Source organism: Capronia epimyces (assembly GCF_000585565.1).
Source record: "Capronia epimyces CBS 606.96 chromosome Unknown aczIQ-supercont1.2, whole genome shotgun sequence".
Lineage (NCBI taxonomy): Eukaryota > Fungi > Ascomycota > Eurotiomycetes > Chaetothyriales > Herpotrichiellaceae > Capronia > Capronia epimyces.
This window is the reverse complement of record NW_006912905.1, coordinates 3,834,581-3,852,006: the sequence shown is the minus strand read 5'-3', so window position 1 is coordinate 3,852,006 and position 17,426 is coordinate 3,834,581. Positions and strand designations below refer to the sequence as shown.

The 17,426-nt window shown below is 53.2% G+C and overlaps 6 protein-coding genes across 6 annotated transcripts; 4 read left to right on the top strand and 2 right to left on the bottom strand.

Annotated features, from left to right (window-relative positions):
- Window positions 1-195: 195 nt before the first annotated feature.
- On the top strand, window positions 196-2,667 carry A1O3_03194 (uncharacterized protein; the record flags this gene model as incomplete). Its single annotated transcript, XM_007733332.1, has 1 exon — window positions 196-2,667. One exon carries the CDS (start codon window positions 196-198, stop codon window positions 2,665-2,667), a length of 2,472 nt encoding a protein of 823 aa, XP_007731522.1.
- A 2,250-nt stretch (window positions 2,668-4,917) lies between these two features.
- On the bottom strand, window positions 4,918-6,247 carry A1O3_03193 (uncharacterized protein; the record flags this gene model as incomplete). Its single annotated transcript, XM_007733331.1, has 2 exons — window positions 4,918-5,055; window positions 5,099-6,247. 2 exons carry the CDS (start codon window positions 6,245-6,247, stop codon window positions 4,918-4,920), a joined length of 1,287 nt encoding a protein of 428 aa, XP_007731521.1.
- A 768-nt stretch (window positions 6,248-7,015) lies between these two features.
- Window positions 7,016-10,570, bottom strand: A1O3_03192 (uncharacterized protein; the record flags this gene model as incomplete). Its single annotated transcript, XM_007733330.1, has 1 exon — window positions 7,016-10,570. One exon carries the CDS (start codon window positions 10,568-10,570, stop codon window positions 7,016-7,018), a length of 3,555 nt encoding a protein of 1,184 aa, XP_007731520.1.
- Window positions 10,571-12,007: 1,437 nt separating this feature from the next.
- A1O3_03191 (uncharacterized protein) lies at window positions 12,008-13,990 on the top strand (the record flags this gene model as incomplete). The annotated part of the gene is made up of 1 exon (XM_007733329.1): window positions 12,008-13,990. One exon carries the CDS (start codon window positions 12,008-12,010, stop codon window positions 13,988-13,990), a length of 1,983 nt encoding a protein of 660 aa, XP_007731519.1.
- A 410-nt stretch (window positions 13,991-14,400) lies between these two features.
- A1O3_03190 (3-oxoacyl-[acyl-carrier protein] reductase) lies at window positions 14,401-15,213 on the top strand (the record flags this gene model as incomplete). The annotated part of the gene is made up of 2 exons (XM_007733328.1): window positions 14,401-14,459; window positions 14,508-15,213. The coding sequence occupies 2 exons, from the start codon at window positions 14,401-14,403 to the stop codon at window positions 15,211-15,213; spliced, it is 765 nt and encodes a 254-aa protein (XP_007731518.1).
- Window positions 15,214-15,582: 369 nt separating this feature from the next.
- Window positions 15,583-16,929, top strand: A1O3_03189 (uncharacterized protein; the record flags this gene model as incomplete). The annotated part of the gene is made up of 1 exon (XM_007733327.1): window positions 15,583-16,929. One exon carries the CDS (start codon window positions 15,583-15,585, stop codon window positions 16,927-16,929), a length of 1,347 nt encoding a protein of 448 aa, XP_007731517.1.
- Window positions 16,930-17,426: the final 497 nt, after the last annotated feature.

Here is a 17,426-nt window from a genome sequence, read left to right as displayed (position 1 = left end):
ATGCCGTCGCCTTCGAACCGCGACTCTACGCTCTTCCACCTGCGACCGGATTCCGAATTCCAGACCGAACAATATCAAACAAGACAGCGATTCTTCAAACGCCCTCCATCGGCGTCTTCGTGATATCTTCGTGATATCATCATGTCCCTCCCCCAACCGTAATGACCGCCTTCCAGCACGTCGACCTGCTCTAGCATGCCGTTGCAATCGAAGGAGGACCCGTTGGTGGTGCTTTACCACCACTACCTAAACCTACTGCAATCTCGAATACGCCGAACGTCAAGATCCGTCAAAGTCGCGGCCACCGCGGCGCTCGTCATCTCGATAATATCCACGAGCTATGGCAGCTATAAGTGGTGGCAGGACAGGTCGAAAGAGAAGGACCGCGGCCGTAGACTGGTCAGGAAGAACAGCGGTTTACGAGGAAAAGATGGAGAGCGCATCATCTATGTTCCCCGGGGCGATACTACGTCCAAGGTCATCATTCATCCTACCCGACCGACCACGTTCGATGCGCACCGCCGACTGTTTCTCACTCCTCCGCGAGTCACTCGAATGGGAAGTGGCGCATCCACACCTGCGTATGGGCCGCCTCCTCAGACAAAGCCGGGCCTCAATCTGGCCTTCCTGCACCAGTTCTTGAGTCTACTCAATATCATGATACCCCGGTTTAGGAGCAAAGAGACAGCCCTACTCTTGAGTCATGCCGTCTTCCTCATCCTGAGGACATACTTGTCTCTGATTGTTGCCCGGTTGGATGGCGCCATCGTTCGGGATCTTGTTGCTGGTCAAGGGAAATCATTCATGTTGGGTATCCTCCGATGGCTGTCGGTCGGCACCTTGGCCTCCTACACCAACGCCATGATCAAATTCCTTCAGTCCAAGATTTCAATTGCTTTCCGAACTCGACTGACTCGGTATATCCACGATCTGTACCTCAACTCGAACCTCAACTATTACAAACTCACCAATCTCGATGGCGGCGTCGGCCAAGGCGCAGACCAGTTCATCACGCAAGATCTCACACTCTTCTGTACATCAGCAGCGTCTCTATATTCCTCTTTAGGGAAACCTCTTGTCGACATCTTTGTCTTCAACTACCAGCTATATCGATCGCTTGGCCCGCTTGCCCTGACAGGCCTGTTATCCAATTATTTCGCCACAGCTACTCTCCTTCGCCGGCTCTCCCCGCCGTTCGGAAAGCTCAAAGCAGTCGAGGCGCGGAAAGAAGGCGATTTCCGTGGGCTACATGCACGATTGATCGCCAATGCTGAAGAAGTCGCCTTCTACGGCGGGGCCGAGGTTGAAAAGGTATACCTTAACAAAGCTTTCAAAGAGCTCCGGACTTGGATGGAGGGAATCTATAACGTCAAGGTCCGGTATAACATGCTCGAAGACTTTGTCCTGAAATATTCCTGGTCGGCATTTGGGTATATCATCACCTCTATACCTGTGTATCTTCCAGCCTGGGCGGGAATGACGGCCCTTCTGGAATCAAGCGGTTCTGAAGGACCGGAATTGTCTGAAACCTCTCGGGAAAGATCGCACATGAAAGATTTCATCACCAATAAAAGACTCATGCTGGCCTTGGCAGACGCCGGTGGTCGAATGATGTACAGTATCAAGGATCTCTCCGAATTGGCAGGATACACCTCACGAGTCTACCAGCTCATCTCCACGCTCCATCGTGTTCACGCCAATGCTTACGCACCCTCCCACCGCCGCAGTCCCGGTAGGATCGAACTTTACTCGTTGGCGGACGTCCAAGGCACGACCCACCTCGGATTCGTCGGCGTCCGACTTGAAGATGTTCCCATCGTGGCTCCGGCGCTGTGGCCGTATGGGGGAGATGAGCTGATCGAGTCACTCTCATTTGTGGCCCACAGCGGCCAACACCTCCTCATTTCCGGCCCCAATGGTGCAGGCAAATCTTCCATCGCACGCATCGTTGCCGGTCTGTGGCCGGTATACCGCGGCTTAGTGTCCCGGCCACGCAACACCGGCCAGGACGGTATCATGTTTCTTCCCCAACGGCCCTATCTGAGCGTAGGGACATTGCGAGACCAGGTCATCTACCCGCACACTGAACTGGATATGCGGGACAACGCGCGGCGCGACAACGAGTTGGAGCAGATCTTAGGCGACGCTAAGCTCGGTCATCTGCTTGCCCGGGAAGGCGGCTGGGACACACGGAAGGAATGGAAAGACGTGCTCTCCGGTGGAGAAAAACAGCGCATGGCGATTGCAAGACTGCTCTACCATGAGCCCAAGTACGCCTTTCTCGATGAGGGGACTTCTGCCGTTTCCTCCGACGTCGAAGGCTTGCTGTATGAGCGGTGCAAAGACCGGGGGATTACGCTGATCACAATCTCGACGCGCGCCAGCCTTCGCAAGTACCACACGTTCAACCTGGTGCTCGGCCTCGGCGAGGAAGGTTATGACTGGGAGATGGTGCGGATTGGGACGGAGCAGGAGAAAATCGGCCTCGAGAAGGAGATTAGCGAGCTCAAGGGCAAACTTGCCAAAGTGGCGGAATGGCAGAGGCGGAAGGCGGAGATCGAGGAAGAGCTCAGTCGTGTTCTGGTGATTGACCAGGAAGGGCACGAATTGGAAAAGCCTGCGTATTTCGATCAGCTGGCGGAGGGACAGGGGGAGATTGCGGTCTGAAGAGATAAGTATCTAAGTTTACATCGAAAGGGGAAGGGCACTGATGTAGGGAATATATACGTCTTCCCGTGGGCTCAGGCTGCGTTGTACGTTGTGCGTCGTCCCTCCGTCCCTTTTCTTTCTGCAATCAAGAGCCAAGTACCATTGGGTACTTAGATATAGGTGACAGGGATGTATCGATGGCTCAGGAGGCTTCACTCACTCACCCGCCGCGCCGCACGGCCGGCAGAACGCAATTCAATTCACCGCAGAATAAATCATCGGTACATGAATCACATCCACGAGTTTTCCTCTCAATAACGCAAAGACCCCCAGTTCCCTGATGGCCCCCCCACGGCCGAGTCAGTTGGGCGACCCGATTCACTCTCTGGCTCTGCTGGCCCAAGTTCGAGCCTCGTCGTCTCCCTTTGACTTTATGGAACCGGAACCCTGGGAACCTGGATCATTCGGCCCTTTGTTACCTTTGACCCTGTGGCCTTTGGCCCTTTGTTACCTCTGGCCCTGAGTTACCTTTGGCCCTATGTTCAACTGACCCCTAGCCCTAGAACCCTGAACCCGGATTGGAAATTCATCACTGGCCCTGACAACAACAACAACAACAACAACTCGATACAACAAACCGGAATTGGAATACGGAAAACCCCAGCCCGGGTTTCACTTCCCACAACCCTCATCTGACTTCGACATGGGGCTTGTGGAAAAAGTTTTTTGGCTTTTTGAAACGCATAAAGATTTTCGTTGTTGCCTTTTCGGCTCCTGCCCGGCACTACTCTACGGGGGTATCAGTTGTAGGATAGAACCCGGGCAGAATAAAGATATTTCAGGCATGACAGGCCATAGGGAGCTTGGAACTTGATGCTAGCTAGTAGTGACTCGATTCAGTTGATATTTGGTCAAAGCTGAAACGAGACTGGAGGTTTCCACAGGCGTGATGTGCAGTAGGAACTTAGATTAGCCACTTAGTCCCTGGGGAGTTGTGACTACTTACGCGTATTCCTTTCTATCATCTTGATAGGTCACTAGGAGTAGAGTGGTCTTCCTGTCGTGGTAGTGGTGGGTAGGTATAGATGTGTCGATAGAGAATAGGATATAGAAATACTATTAGTGGTTGTGAGACGGACAAGGCTATAAGATTAAAAATCATCGAACATATCTGTACTCTGTACATCCTACAACAGATACAGCAGGGATCCTTTCTCCTTTCCAGTCACCCATATCGCCTGCCCTACTACGCAAGAACTCTCTAATAGATTCTCTCTCCGGGGTCCAGCCCAGCTCGTAAGTTGAATCCCGGTGCTTCATCCATACATCCATCACATCACATCACATCTATAACTCCATCTACTCTACACCACACCATACTACACCGCACATGATAGGAGTATGCTACACGCCACGCAAGGTATCAGTATGCTACACGCGACTGTCCTGACAATCAACTGGCCTAGTCGCCGAACTACAATCCGTGCCGCCCAAGCACTTCACGATCAAGCTTTTGCAGCATGCTGGAAAAAAGAGAGGCCGAGGGTGAGAGTCCTACAGCCACATCGCCAGCCTGAAGCAGGTCGTCGCGAGCATGTGAAGCCTTAACCACACCATGGTTGACCGACGTGGTCTGCGACAGGCCGAGACGGAATTGAGATTGAGACAAGGCTGTCATTGACTGCGGTCTTCCCGTTGGCCGGGTCACGTATCCTCGAAAAACATGGCGATGGTGACGAGCCTGATCCTGATCCTGGTCCTGGTCCTGATCCTCGATTGCCGCCGATGCATCTGGGGCCGGGCTTATGACAAACCAGTCCTCGTCTATTGCTGCTGCTGCTGCTGCTGCTGCTGTTTTTGTTGCTGTTGCTTCGTCTGCTTTTGGATTGAAACCGGGACTTGATGCTTCAGCCTGGAGACGCAGCGGCGGCGGCAATCTCGGGCGGCGGGGCCGGATGTAGAGGAGACGTGGTGGCGACGACGGTTTGGAGAATCTCACCATTTCAGCACATGCCAGTTCATCCATGGCCTCCGAGGAGGAGCTTCGTCGAAGTGTTGTGTCGTCGTGGCTGCGGTGTGGATCTGCCCCTGGCAAGGAGGACGGTGAAGGTGACAGTGATGGTGACGGTGTCGGTACTGGCGCCGCAGACTCCCCTCCAGAATGGTCTCTTTCTGTCTCTGTCATCGCAGTGGCTGGCGGTGCAGTGGATGGCTGGGACAAACTTGGGACACTTACGTAGACTTGTTCGCCGGAGGCTTCATCCTCGTCTAGATGCACAGCTCCTCGTTCGATAACGAAATAGCGACCGTGTCGCTTTGAGCCGAGTCTGCCCTCGTTCGGACCTGGGCCTGTTGATGGTCGCCTCGTCTCGGATGGCGTCTCTGCGGTCGGTTCTCCAATTCTGACTGCGACTGGGAAGGTGTCAATGCCAACAACGCGCTCACTTACATGTACCGTGTGCTTGCCCCGGCCAAGATCGACAGTCTTGTCCTCCTCACTCTTCATATCCCAGCTCGCGGTCCCTTCTTCCCATCTCGAAGCAGATGAGCGGCAGACCCCGACCTTCGCAGCTGCGCGCCGCAACAGAGCTTTGGTTGTCTGCTTTGCTGACTTGAGGGAGGTCATCGACGCCGCCGTGCGGAGCGGCTTGTGCGAGCGGCATGGCAATGCAGGAAGATGTTCTCGGCCAGACCCCAACACCGGCTGAGAATCCGCATGACCAAGAGAGGGTACCAAAGTGACTCCTAAACCCGTCGGCTGCTGCTCGTCCTCTGCACTCTTCCGCGCTGGCTGATCTTTGCTGTCCAAGCTGGCCGCCACTGGCAGGGCTTGGGACTTGTAGTACAACGGATATGTCTCTCGCAGCATCATCAGGGTTTTCATCACCGTCTTCGGTGTGTGTGCTGCAGGCGTGGCGGCTCGAGCTCGGCGATGCTTGCGGTGAGCGGACCGACCTCGTTCTTCCCCTGCTCCATGGTCTTGGCCTTCACCGTTGATGGCTCTCCTACTGAAGGCTCGTTCAATCCTCAAAGCTTCGGCAATCCCGTTCTTGACCTTTGTTTTCAGCTTCATCTTCATCAGCTGCTTTGGCTCGGCTTCCTTCTTACCGAAACACATGTTAGGATCGGTTCCTCTGAGACGGGCCGGTTTTCCGTAACTGCCTTGCATGCGCCGGGCACGCAGCGCCTGTCCAGCACCGAGGACCTTCTCAACCGAGGCTCGGCATCGAGTCAAATCTTCTCCCTCTTTGATGTGTCCACTGGATGGTACAATGCGCGAATGCAGGCTTTGGAACGGTGTCCCGGGCACAGCTCGACGTTGGAACGAATAGAGATGGTCGAGCAGGAGGGTCCGTGCAATGATGAGACTGGTAGAAGGATCTTGAAAATCTGGAAAGGGTTCAACGTCGTCGTGAGAGGAGCGTCTTGGAGGTAGGTACCGGGATCTGGGTGCAGGCCAGGTGATGTACGCTGAATCGAAAAATTGTTCAGAACGACTGTGCTGCTCCAATCTGGTCGCATCTCCTGCTCCTGCAAGGGACGAGCTGCGAGGCGGAATGCTCAGTGTCGATGCAGAGCCATCTTGCGGGACTGCCATTGCGTCTCAGTCTCCCTGCACCAAGTCCGGCTTGGTGTCGAGAGGAATGATGATCGCAAGGACGAGAAGCACGGGAAGTACGAGAAGCACGAGAAGCAAAAGGGCGATGACTGTAGGAAACATCTGGATCTAAGGGCACCGTCCGAGACATTATACCAGGAGTGATCCGATGGCCGCAGACAAGGAAGTGCATCCAGCGCTGTCACTCACAATGAACAAAGGGACATTGACCAAGAGCAAGGTGGTAAAGCATACTGCCTTCATTCACTGCAGATAAAGAAAACCACACCATCAGGACAGAAAATGAAAACGCAGACAATGAACGGAGTTAATCTTCAGCTGGTAATCTGTATGATCAACATGCCGGACAGCAGCATGACTGCTGCAGGCATTGGAGGAAGTTAACACTTCGGTAACACATCGTTGTCCTATGCGTTCCGCTGATCTGTATCTGTTCAGATCTTCATGACTCCCTCGGTAAGCCCAGTGCCCAGGTTGACCGAACCGAAAGGTGGATGGTAATAAGGATGTTGAACCGATGTCGGTGCAGTAGACCATGTGTCCCCTTCAGCCTCGCCGAAACTCCTCCAGGACCGTACAAGACCTTAAATCTATCAATGCAGGGGTATCATATGTGTTGTACAAATGCGTGCTTGTTAAACTCGTCTGTCGAGCTTTGCAAGCCGCTTGGGGTGTTGGATCAACAGACGATCATCATCATACTCGTTCGTTTGCCCTTCATCTGAGCGCCGGCCAGGAGGATCATGGTTAGGTAGAAAGACCGAATAGGTAACCCAGCTCTCGGACACTGAGCCTGGCCACATTACGGCCAGCCGTCTCATCGAGCGCAGTTTCGACCAGTTCACGCTTTCTCTCCTGTAGCGACAAGATTCGATCCTCGACGGTGAATCCTCCAGGCTTGGGTTCATTGTCTTCGGAGCCTCCTTCACCGATCAAGACTCGGTGGACCGTCACCTCCTGGGTTTGGCCAATTCTGTAACATCGGTCGGCTGCCTGGAATTCCACGAACGGATTCCAGAACGGGTCGAGCATCACCACATGATTTGCGGCAGTAAGATTAAGGCCAGCATTGCCTGCTTTGAGGCTCACAAGGATGACATTGCAGTTCGGGTTCTCTGTGAACTCCATGACGGCATTGTTCCGTTCGGTCGCTGACATTGATCCGTCGTACCGGACGTAGTTGCGAAAGTCTCGATGATCGACCAGAGGAACTTCGAGGAGATCGAGAAACGATGTGAAGTTGGAGAATATGATGGTCTTCTCGTTCTTCCCACGACCCTTGATCTCCTCCAAAAGTTCAATGGTTTTGGTGATTTTGGCCGACGTCTGAAAGTTTTTGCGTAGACGCCTAAGATACTTTCGCTTCGCAGATTTGCTCTTCAGCCCCTCCTTCCGAAGCTGGGCAAGGGATTTGAAGGCATCGCGCGAATGCAACGTATCTTTCGACTTGGACTTGGACTTCTTCTTTCCCGTGCGAGATTTCGAGACTCGCTTCTTTGCCTTACTCTCATCTTCAGACTGCTCCTCGAAATCGTCGGGTACAACAAAACCGTTCAAATCGCCGCCTTCGTCCGAACCATCAGAGTCAGACTCGGATTCGGTGTCATCACAATCATCATCATCCTCGTCCTCTTCATCTTTAGTCTCTGCTGGTGCTCGATCCGGACAATGAACACGAAGAAAACTTGTAATGTCGGTGATTTTGTTGGCATCGATTTTGGCTCTACAATGAGGACATGTAGGAAGGACGTCATTGTCACTGGTGGCCTGATCAATCAAACGACTAAGGCAATCGCTGCAGAGTGCATGGCCGCAAGGGAACAGGGCGGGGTTCTCGTCAACATCCATACAGATTGGGCATTCAAAGGCGTCAATCTCCTTCAAGCGGCTAACAACTTTCTGATCCAGCTCGGCAGCGTTGTCCAGCAGAGCATCGGTGTCCAAATTCCCTGCCCCTTGAAGAAAGTCCTTGCTTTGAACAACAAGACCAGGATGACAGCAGGCTTGGCGGAGCCGTAGGAGCAGAACGAGCGCGTGAGAATAGTTTTTGCCTATGCCTCCTCTCTGGATGTATTTGTTGAACTGGATCTGAGCATTGGATTCCAGGCTTTGGTAGAAGGCCAGCTCATCCTCGTCGAAAGTCACTCTTTCTTCTTTGATTGTCTTGGGCGGAAGTTGAAGAATAGGTTCACCATTGATTTTAGAGCTTTTGGTACGTCGCAGCAATATCGCCCGAAGCAGCGCTTGCAGCGCCGTCATAGCTTTATCCTTGTTTCCATTCCGGTTTTTCAGCGGCCGAGCAATGTCGCTGCTGAACTGGCTCCATTCATTGTAAGGTCGAATCCGACAAAATTTGACCAGGCTGAACAGCTCTTCCACACTGTTCTGCATGGGAGTGCCAGTAAGAGCCCAGCGATAATCGGATTGAATACGACAAGCAGCGAGACCAGCCTTGGTGTTTCGGTTTTTGATCCACTGCGCTTCATCGAGAATCACACGGTGAAAGTGAGATCGCTCCCCAAGTACGGGGCATTCTTCGTAAGGCCTAGGTCGCGCGTCCGGAACCAATTTCAGCTTCTCATCCCAGGCCAGTTTGCGCTTGAGTTCAGACGTCAACAGACCGTATGTTGTTAGAACGACATCGTACGCCTTCAGAGCAGACCAAGTGGTTCTTCTGGACTCTCCGTACAGAACAAAAACATTGAGGCGACGTCTCGAACGGACCATCTTCTCAAGCTCTTTCTTCCACTGATGCATCAGCGCGACTGGAGCGACGACAAGCGTCGGGCGGTGTTTGTTTTCAGGTGGCGGACGGTCAAGCATCAAAGCAATGCTCTGAATGGTCTTCCCCAGTCCCATGTCGTCGGCAAGAATGCCGCCCTTGTTGGTGCCCTCCTCCATCATTCTCATCCAAGTCAGTCCATAAAGCTGATGTGGCATCAGAGTCACCTTCAAGCCATCTGGCTGCACAGCAACTTGGTCAGCACCGAACTCTTCGTCAGGTCTGATATGCTTCAGCAGGTCTTGTAGTTCTTCCTTTGTCTGAGCTGGATCTTGATATTCAGACCGCAAGTGGGCGAGTGGATCGAAAACTCTTGTGTTGCCAAAGCCAAAGCCAAAGCCAGCCTCAGCACCGCTTGAAGGAACATATGGCTGGTTGTTTCCGATACGATGAGACCCGCCCGGTGTCGAAGCAGAACCGTTATATGATGACGAGTTATATACCGGAATCCCGCCAATGCTAGCATATGTTTGCGCTCCTGGGAAGCTGCCAGGTATCATCGGCGCCGACGAATAGTGAGCGGGCTCGGATTTGATGCCGTTTGTCGTGGCAATGCGCCCAGAATTCTGGGCAGGAGTGAAGGGCGGTCTGGAGCTAGATGCATATGGGTCGGAACTCGACAAATGACTCAAATTGTACGCAGACTCCGATTTGATGGATGCCACGTTTGGATGACTCGCTCTGGGCTCTTGTTTGACTGAAGTAGAGTTGCTGATAAATGGATGTCTGACCATGGACGCCGACGGGCTTTCATGGTTTGGCGGAGCTGGTTTGGTTGAGAGACGATTTATGCTGCCGTCTGTCTTGAAGAAAGATTGGGTATAGTCTGATGGGCGGGCATAGCCAGTGGGCGGTGTGGACGTGAAGCTATCATCGTCCTGCCCTTGAGCTAGTATTCTTGCAAGTCTGGCATCTTCTTCTTGTTGCTTCTTCCGCTCTTCATGCTTCTTCCAGAACTCACGATGACGCTCTGCCTCATCCTTCGATAGATCGCCGAACAAGGAGGTTATGAATGGATCATCAAAGTCGAGACTATCGAGGCTGTTCGTAGAGTCGGCAGGAGAGGGTGCAGCAGTGACCGATGAACTTGGCGTGGTCCGTCGAGATTTAGAAGAGGGCCCGGTAACCTCATCATGGAAACTGGCATCGTCTCTGAGTCGTTTGCGATTTACTAGATCGTAGTTTGGCGGAGGCATGGGGTCGCTAGGTCTGGGAGAGAAACCGTGATTGGGAGTCTGAGCATGGCTGCTTCTAGGTCTTGTATTGGCGCTTGGGATTTCATGAATATTGACTCTTGAGAGTGGCTCGCCATCGCCGTCTTCATTGGGGGTAGGCTGCAACAGATGAAGACGCTTTTTGAGCTGCTTGAGGTTATTTCTTATGAGAGCCTTGGTGTCTTCCGTATCCGAGTCGCCATCGTCGTTATCGTTCAGACTTTCAAGAAGGCCCTCATTAAGAGCAATATCATCTCGAATATCCTCGATCTCGGCGACACGAGCACGGTCCGTAACGTCTGCCATTTTGTGGTGAGGCTGTAGGAAGTGTCAAGAGGTGCCAAAGTGATACTTAGATCGACGTGTCAGGCAGACGCGGCGCAGTTGGGCGACTGCGCCCAAACGAGCTGCCTTACGCAGGAGGCACGAGAGAAGGTCAAGGTGGGAGCAGTGGTGTGTACCGAATACAATGGTCAGGAAGAGGTTTGGAGCCTCATGAATGAGTGAAGGCCACGTTGCTGGTGGTTTGGCGGAAGAGTGACAGTGGCAAGGATTGGAGAGAAAATCTGGGGTCGGCTGTCTGCGTTTTCAAGTGAATGAGGTCGCATTCAAAAATGCGAAAGGCAAAGTGAAGTTCAAGTTCTCAGGAGGCTCTACGATAGTAATATACCATCTAATTGCGGTTGTAACGAACGTGTGCCTGATGGCCTCCCATTCATTATTACCTACAAAGTACCTTTGCTTCATTGTGCTTCCCCCACAAAGAGGTTTCCGCGTCTGCGCGTGTCTGGGTCATCCCAAAATAGACGCGTCGAATTGAAATCACATGTCCACCTATGATTGAACAGGCGTATCAGGCACGCTGTTCCACGTCAATATCAGTAAAGTATACGATATACTAGGTACTCATAATCAGTCCTTATGTTATGTGGTTGAACAGACATATATACTGAGGTAGGTGCCTGCCTTATCCCCGGCTGATGGGTGCTAGCTGCGCAACAGGTGCAAATGGTCGTGATCCCAATGAAAGAAATACCTGGTAGCCTCTAATTAAGGTATGTAGGACTTCTAGTAGGTACCGGGTACCATGTACGTGCCCTTAGCCTCTAGGGACTGCCATTACGTCGGGCTAACTAAGCCTACCTTGAGCCTAAGCCCCTAAGGTCCTTAAGGTAGGCTGCCGCACCTAAAAGCTACCTTAGTCTTGCCGTCATTGCATCCCCTCCCAATATCCCCCTCTAGAGCATCAAGAGGGTTTGTTCCTCCTCGAACATCACTCGATGGCGGACCACAGCCCAGCGCCGATGAAGCGCGTATCAAGAGCATGTACCTTCTGTCGTGCTCGCAAAAGCCGGTGCGATCTGTAAGTTTGCCCGCTGTTCCTTCGCTTCATATCCTCCCCCTGTGCCCGATGGCGGGTGGCAATGTCGCTCGCTCTGTGCTCTTCCGTGTGTGCGTCAGGTCCACTGGAGCCTCCTAAGCTCCTAAGCCCCAGATTTTCCCCATTCGCCGGCTACGACACCCAACACGCAATAGCCGTCGTTTTCGGCAATTTGCACGCGGAGGGCATTTTTGATTAACCATTGTTGCAGTGATGTTTCAGGCGGCCAACCACCCTGTGGACGATGCAAAAAGGACGGCCGCTCCTGTACCTTAGCAACCTCTAATCGCGGCGGCAGTCGTGTCCGGAAGAAAACCCTTTCCACCGCCAACCTCTCAACCTCGACCAAACCTCGCCAGTTGATGACGATCCACCAGTCGACTCCCAGTTCGCAGCCACAACCTCCATCTTACCCACAGCTCTCTGCGCATGGAGACAGCTCCGTGACCTCGACTACAGGAGATCGTCAAAATGGAGCATCTGTCGTGGAGGGGGTGGAAGATGATGATTCGGTCTCTACTACAGACAGCACTATTGGAAATACCATACCCAGGAATCCCTCGGATGCGTGGCAACTATTGAAGGATGTGGCCAGTCGTGAAGCAGATCATTTGCAGACGACGGCAACGGGGAACACTCGGGGCTACCTTTCCAGCCAGACGATCCCAAGTGCGATCAGGCCCGGGCCTCAACGTTCGGTCAATATCCATGCCGGTATCTCGAGCTACCGTCTAGTACGCGAAGGATATCTGACACCGGATGTGATTCAGATGCTGGTCAGACGCTATGCCGAGCATTATCATCCATATCTGCCTCTAGTCCCACGAAAATACTTTGATCCTGCCCAGTTGGACCCCTTCGCGGTCAGTGAGAAGCATCTGCTGACCGCCGTAATCACCATTTCTTCCAAAGATATGGTCGAGCAGCCCAATATTCACATGAGTTGCTCGCGATATATGCACGATCTGATATCGGGAATTGCGGCTGGCCATGACTGCGACGTGGAAGCAGTTGAGGCCCTGTTGCTACTCGCCGAGTGGGAGCCTCAAGGCCTTCACAATCGCATCGAGGCGGTGGGAAGAGGTGAGGAAGACCGATCAGCATGGATGCATGTCGGCATTGCACTTCGTACTGGCTACTTTCTGGGCCTGGATAGAACAGCTTTTCGCCAGGAGTCGGCGGAGGAGGCAAAGATTGATGGGCGGAAGCGCCTTGCCTGGGCGAATTGCTACGTGTCAGACCGGCTTATCTCTGTGAGAATAGGCAAGGCATTCTGGTCTCGCGGCCCGGGACCCATGACAGGACTTTCCTCTCAAGACTTCCCCTCGCTACAACCATTCAGTCCGGGGGATGAGGATTACGCCAAAATAATGCAGGCTACGCTCGATTTGACACAGCTCTACTCGAATGTTCACGACGTCCTATACTCGGGTATGCGGACGAGCGGCCAAATGATGCTCATGGGAGATTATGTCAAATACGTGGATGACTTCAGAATGGGAATCGCGCGCTGGAACACGACCTGGGGAAAGTTGGACTGCTCGCCCCATATCAAGATCACGATGCAGATGTCGTACGAATACCTATGCCTCTACACCAACGCCTTCGTATTTCAAGCCGCGATCTCCCAGGCAATTGCGAACAAGCCCAAAACCGATGCACACTCCCTAAGGGACCACCTCCGGAGCGTTTTCAGCAACGTGGGGACCATGCCAGATGCCCGCTTCATCTGGGCCAGTGTTGCCGCTGCCAAAGCATATCTAACGTTGCTCAGTACACAGATCGATCCTGGCAGATACTTGAGGTATATGCCGTTGAGATACTATCTTTATAGCATCTACTCTGCGGTGTTTTTGTACAAAGCACGATCCTTTGGCGTGATGACGGACATGGAAGCACGGCAGGTCCGACAACTGATTGTACAAGTCACGGAGGTGCTCAAGAAAGCCTCTGTATCTACACAGGATGCAGGCTCACGTTACGCCCGATTGCTCGAACTGCTATGGATCAAACCGCCCAAAGACAGTTCTCACGTCCAGCAGCCCATGGAATCGCCAGCAATGTCCGACACCCAACTTTCGTCGTCGGCTGGAAGCGTTCGAGTAGACGCTCACGGCTACATGCAGTACAGTCCGGCCAACGATTTCTCGTGGCTTGATCTTGAGGCTGTGGGTGATTATGTGTCTGGTGATCAAATCCCCGGGAATGGGATCAGTGGGCTTGCCCCGATGGCTGCCTATGAGACGGCACCCTCTTTCATGCCTCAGACTCAGGGAATATCATGGCACCAGCAGAACAATGGTCTCAGTTGGCCAATGGACGGGTCCAGCAATCTGTTCTTTTAGAGGACATCATCACGACCACCAGTTGGAAACTTGACTCCGACACCCGCTACGCTATCTCAGCCATCGTGCCGAACTTGAGGGTAGTGGATGCATTGCGGGAGTACCACTATGGTGGACGGAGCACTACAACAGAGTGCGGATAACGTACTTGGATAGACGTGGGCGATGTCGGCAACTGAATACCAAGCCCGATTGACGTGTGTGGCATCCGCCGTGGGTCGGATCTGCCCCGCACTCGACCTCCAAGCAGAGAGAAACATCGGCGCAGTCGCCGAACTCGCCGCCTCCATCCACCCTCGCATACAGAGTAAGTAGTCTCATGGATGCTTCGCCCGCAGAACTCGAGGCCGAACACTCACACAACTCGACGACTGTCCCAAAGACCAGCGTCTACTCCACGGACATCCACCATGCCCGTCGACAATGACATACGCGGCCGCCTAGCCCTCATCACCGGGGCGTCTGGCGGGTCAGTAACCCATTGGAGCACCTTGAAGTCTTTTACTGACATGCGCAGAATTGGTGCGGGTTGTGCACGAGACCTCTACAGTCAAGGCTGCCATTTGGCTCTCACCTATTCCAAGAACAAGGCGAACGTGGATTCCTTGATCGCCGACTTGCCAGCCTCCACAGCCGGCCAAAGAATATCCTCCCACCAGGTCGACATGGCATCGACCGAAGACATCGAGCGGTTATACAAGGAGATTGAGGCGCAACATGGGCACGGTCCAGATATTGTGATCGCCAATGCTGGTCACGGCAAGAGAATCCCTCAAATACAGGACATTAGTTATGAAGAGTTTGACTATACCGTCTTGATCAACTTGCGAGCACCCTTCGTGTTGGCTAAGCTAGCTGTGCCTCACATGGCCCAGCAAAAATGGGGGCGAATTATCATGATGGGCAGCATAGCAGGATATGGCGGAGGTATCAATGGTTGTCATTACGCGGCATCCAAAGCCGGGCTGATGGGCATGGTCAAAAACCTGGCGCAGAAGCTGGCCAAGGATGGGATCACGGTCAACGACGTCGCACCGGCCATGATAGGCGAGACAGGGATGATTCCCGATGCTAGATCTGTCGAAGGCAGCCCTGGAGATGTGAAAAATATCCCAGTAGGAAGACTGGGGACGCCTCAGGAATGTGCTAACATCGTGACGACGATATGTAAGACGGGATACCTGACGGGACAAAGTATTCTGCTGTCAGGAGGATTGAAGTAGCTGCCCAAATGCGATTAAACCTGCTCTGACCCTGGCGTTGGAGGAGTGGGAGAAGGACAAACTGCGCCGTGTGACCGTGGTTTCCTCAGGCCCAAGCCACTGTACAAATGCGGTCGTGGCTGGTTCGTCACCGTCTTGACTCTTGACTCTTGGCCGACGACCAACTCTCCTCGATATCCCATTTTTACTCTCTCGCCCTCTGCATCAGCCCGATCTAAACGTGCCGTGTAGACAAGCTTGAGGATCACGCTTCAGAGCACCGTTCTCGATATCTGATTGCACAGCCATGTTGGTGCAGTGACTGCCACCGACCAGTCACCCGCCCTTGTACGGTTCTTCACCGAATCTGCTACATTTCTAACTTTCACCATGGGCATCAATCCCGACGCTCATTCCGAACGCTTCATGGAGCTTACACAGAATCCCCATCACCGAACGGCCCCCGGCGAGCCCTACCAGCACGTACCTAACCCAAATCTACTGCATGGCGAAGCCATGACTTCTGCCATCCATGGCGAAGACTTGGTCTCTCGACATCGAACCGCGTCGACCTTTGACACCGAGAGCCAGTCACCCACGCATTACTCCTCTTCCGATCCTCTAGACCTCTCGCGCCGGCTGAAGTCCAAGTCCGAACTAGACCACATCACTGCGAACACCGCTCGCAAACGCAATGCTATCTGCAACCCTATGATCATCACGGGCCAGACGCAACGGTCCAAGATCTCAAATTTTTACGAGTCCCAGAATGAGCAGATCCAGAGGTTGCTGAAGCCGGTGGATGAACACGTCCGGGAAGCAAGAGACACACAGGCATCCAACCATCTGCGGTACCAGATCGCGGTGTACGGCAGCTTCGTGGCCAACATCATCCTGGCCGCGCTCCAGCTCTACGGCGCCATTGCTTCTGGTTCTCTTTCCCTCTTTACTACCATGGCCGACGCCGTCTTCGACCCGATGTCTAACGTTACCTTGATCTTGTCGAACAAGGCTGTGCAAAAGGTCGATGCCAGGAAATTCCCGGCAGGAAGAGCGCGCATCGAAACAGCCGGAAACATCGTGTTCTGTTTCCTTATGACCGCTGTCAGTTTCATTCTCATTGGCTTTTCCATCCAGGAGCTTGTACGGGGCCATCAAAGCGAGACTAAGAGTTTCCATCTCCCGTCCGTCATCGCTGTATCAGTTGCTTTCTGCACAAAACTAGGCCTGTTTCTATACTGCTGGGCCCTGCGGAATCAATACTCGCAAATCCGTATCTTGTGGGAAGATCATCGAAACGATCTCTTCATCAACGGCTTCGGTGTGCTGACGTCCGTGGGTGGCAGCAAACTGCGATGGTGGCTTGACCCTGCTGGTGCCATTGTCCTATCCGTTCTCATCTCTGTTCTCTGGCTCCACACCGCATACTCGGAGTTCCAGCTTCTCATCGGCATCACTGCCGACACGGAAACACAACAACTGATCACCTACGTGAGCATGACACACAGTGAACACATCAAACAACTCGACACCGTCCGTGCTTGGCATTCCGGGCCGCGTCTAGTAGTTGAAGTCGATGTGGTCATGGACCCCCAGGAGAGCCTGAGAGTTTGCCATGATGTGGCAGAGGACTTGCAGATGAAGCTCGAGAGCCTGCCAGACGTGGAACGAGCGTATGTCCACATCGACTATAACGGGCATCATCCACCGGAGCATTTCCTGAAGAAGGAACTATGAGACTGAGGTCGTTGGACCTCTTGGGCTCCCTCGTGGCATAAGGGCACGTTGGGTATCCAGCCATGCAGCAGAAGCATATCCTAACTCTGATACGTCATGGCATGATCGTGTCAGGCAAGATTACGACATTAACGATTTGTGGGATGGGCCAGCTGTGCAGGAGTGTTGTGCGCGGTACAGGACTAGTTTTCTCAGTAGAGTAGATGAATCAATGTATCAATGTCCTGCAGCATAAAGGCGCGAATATACACATCCCGCTCCTCTCAAAGGCCTTGCCAGGAAGGGCGAAAGAGCAGTGAGAGCGAGACCAGCTGGGAAACACATGTCTCCTTGTCCCTCGACTGCCTCGTCGCATTGCAGTCCATATTTCACACCGCAATAGCATGCGACAGCCACTGCGTCCGCCACACTTGGCCGCCTGTCCAGCCACTCGTTCCTTGATAGATGATCGTCATTTCACTTTTTGGTTCGTGGACATTCGTGGTGGTATAGGTAGC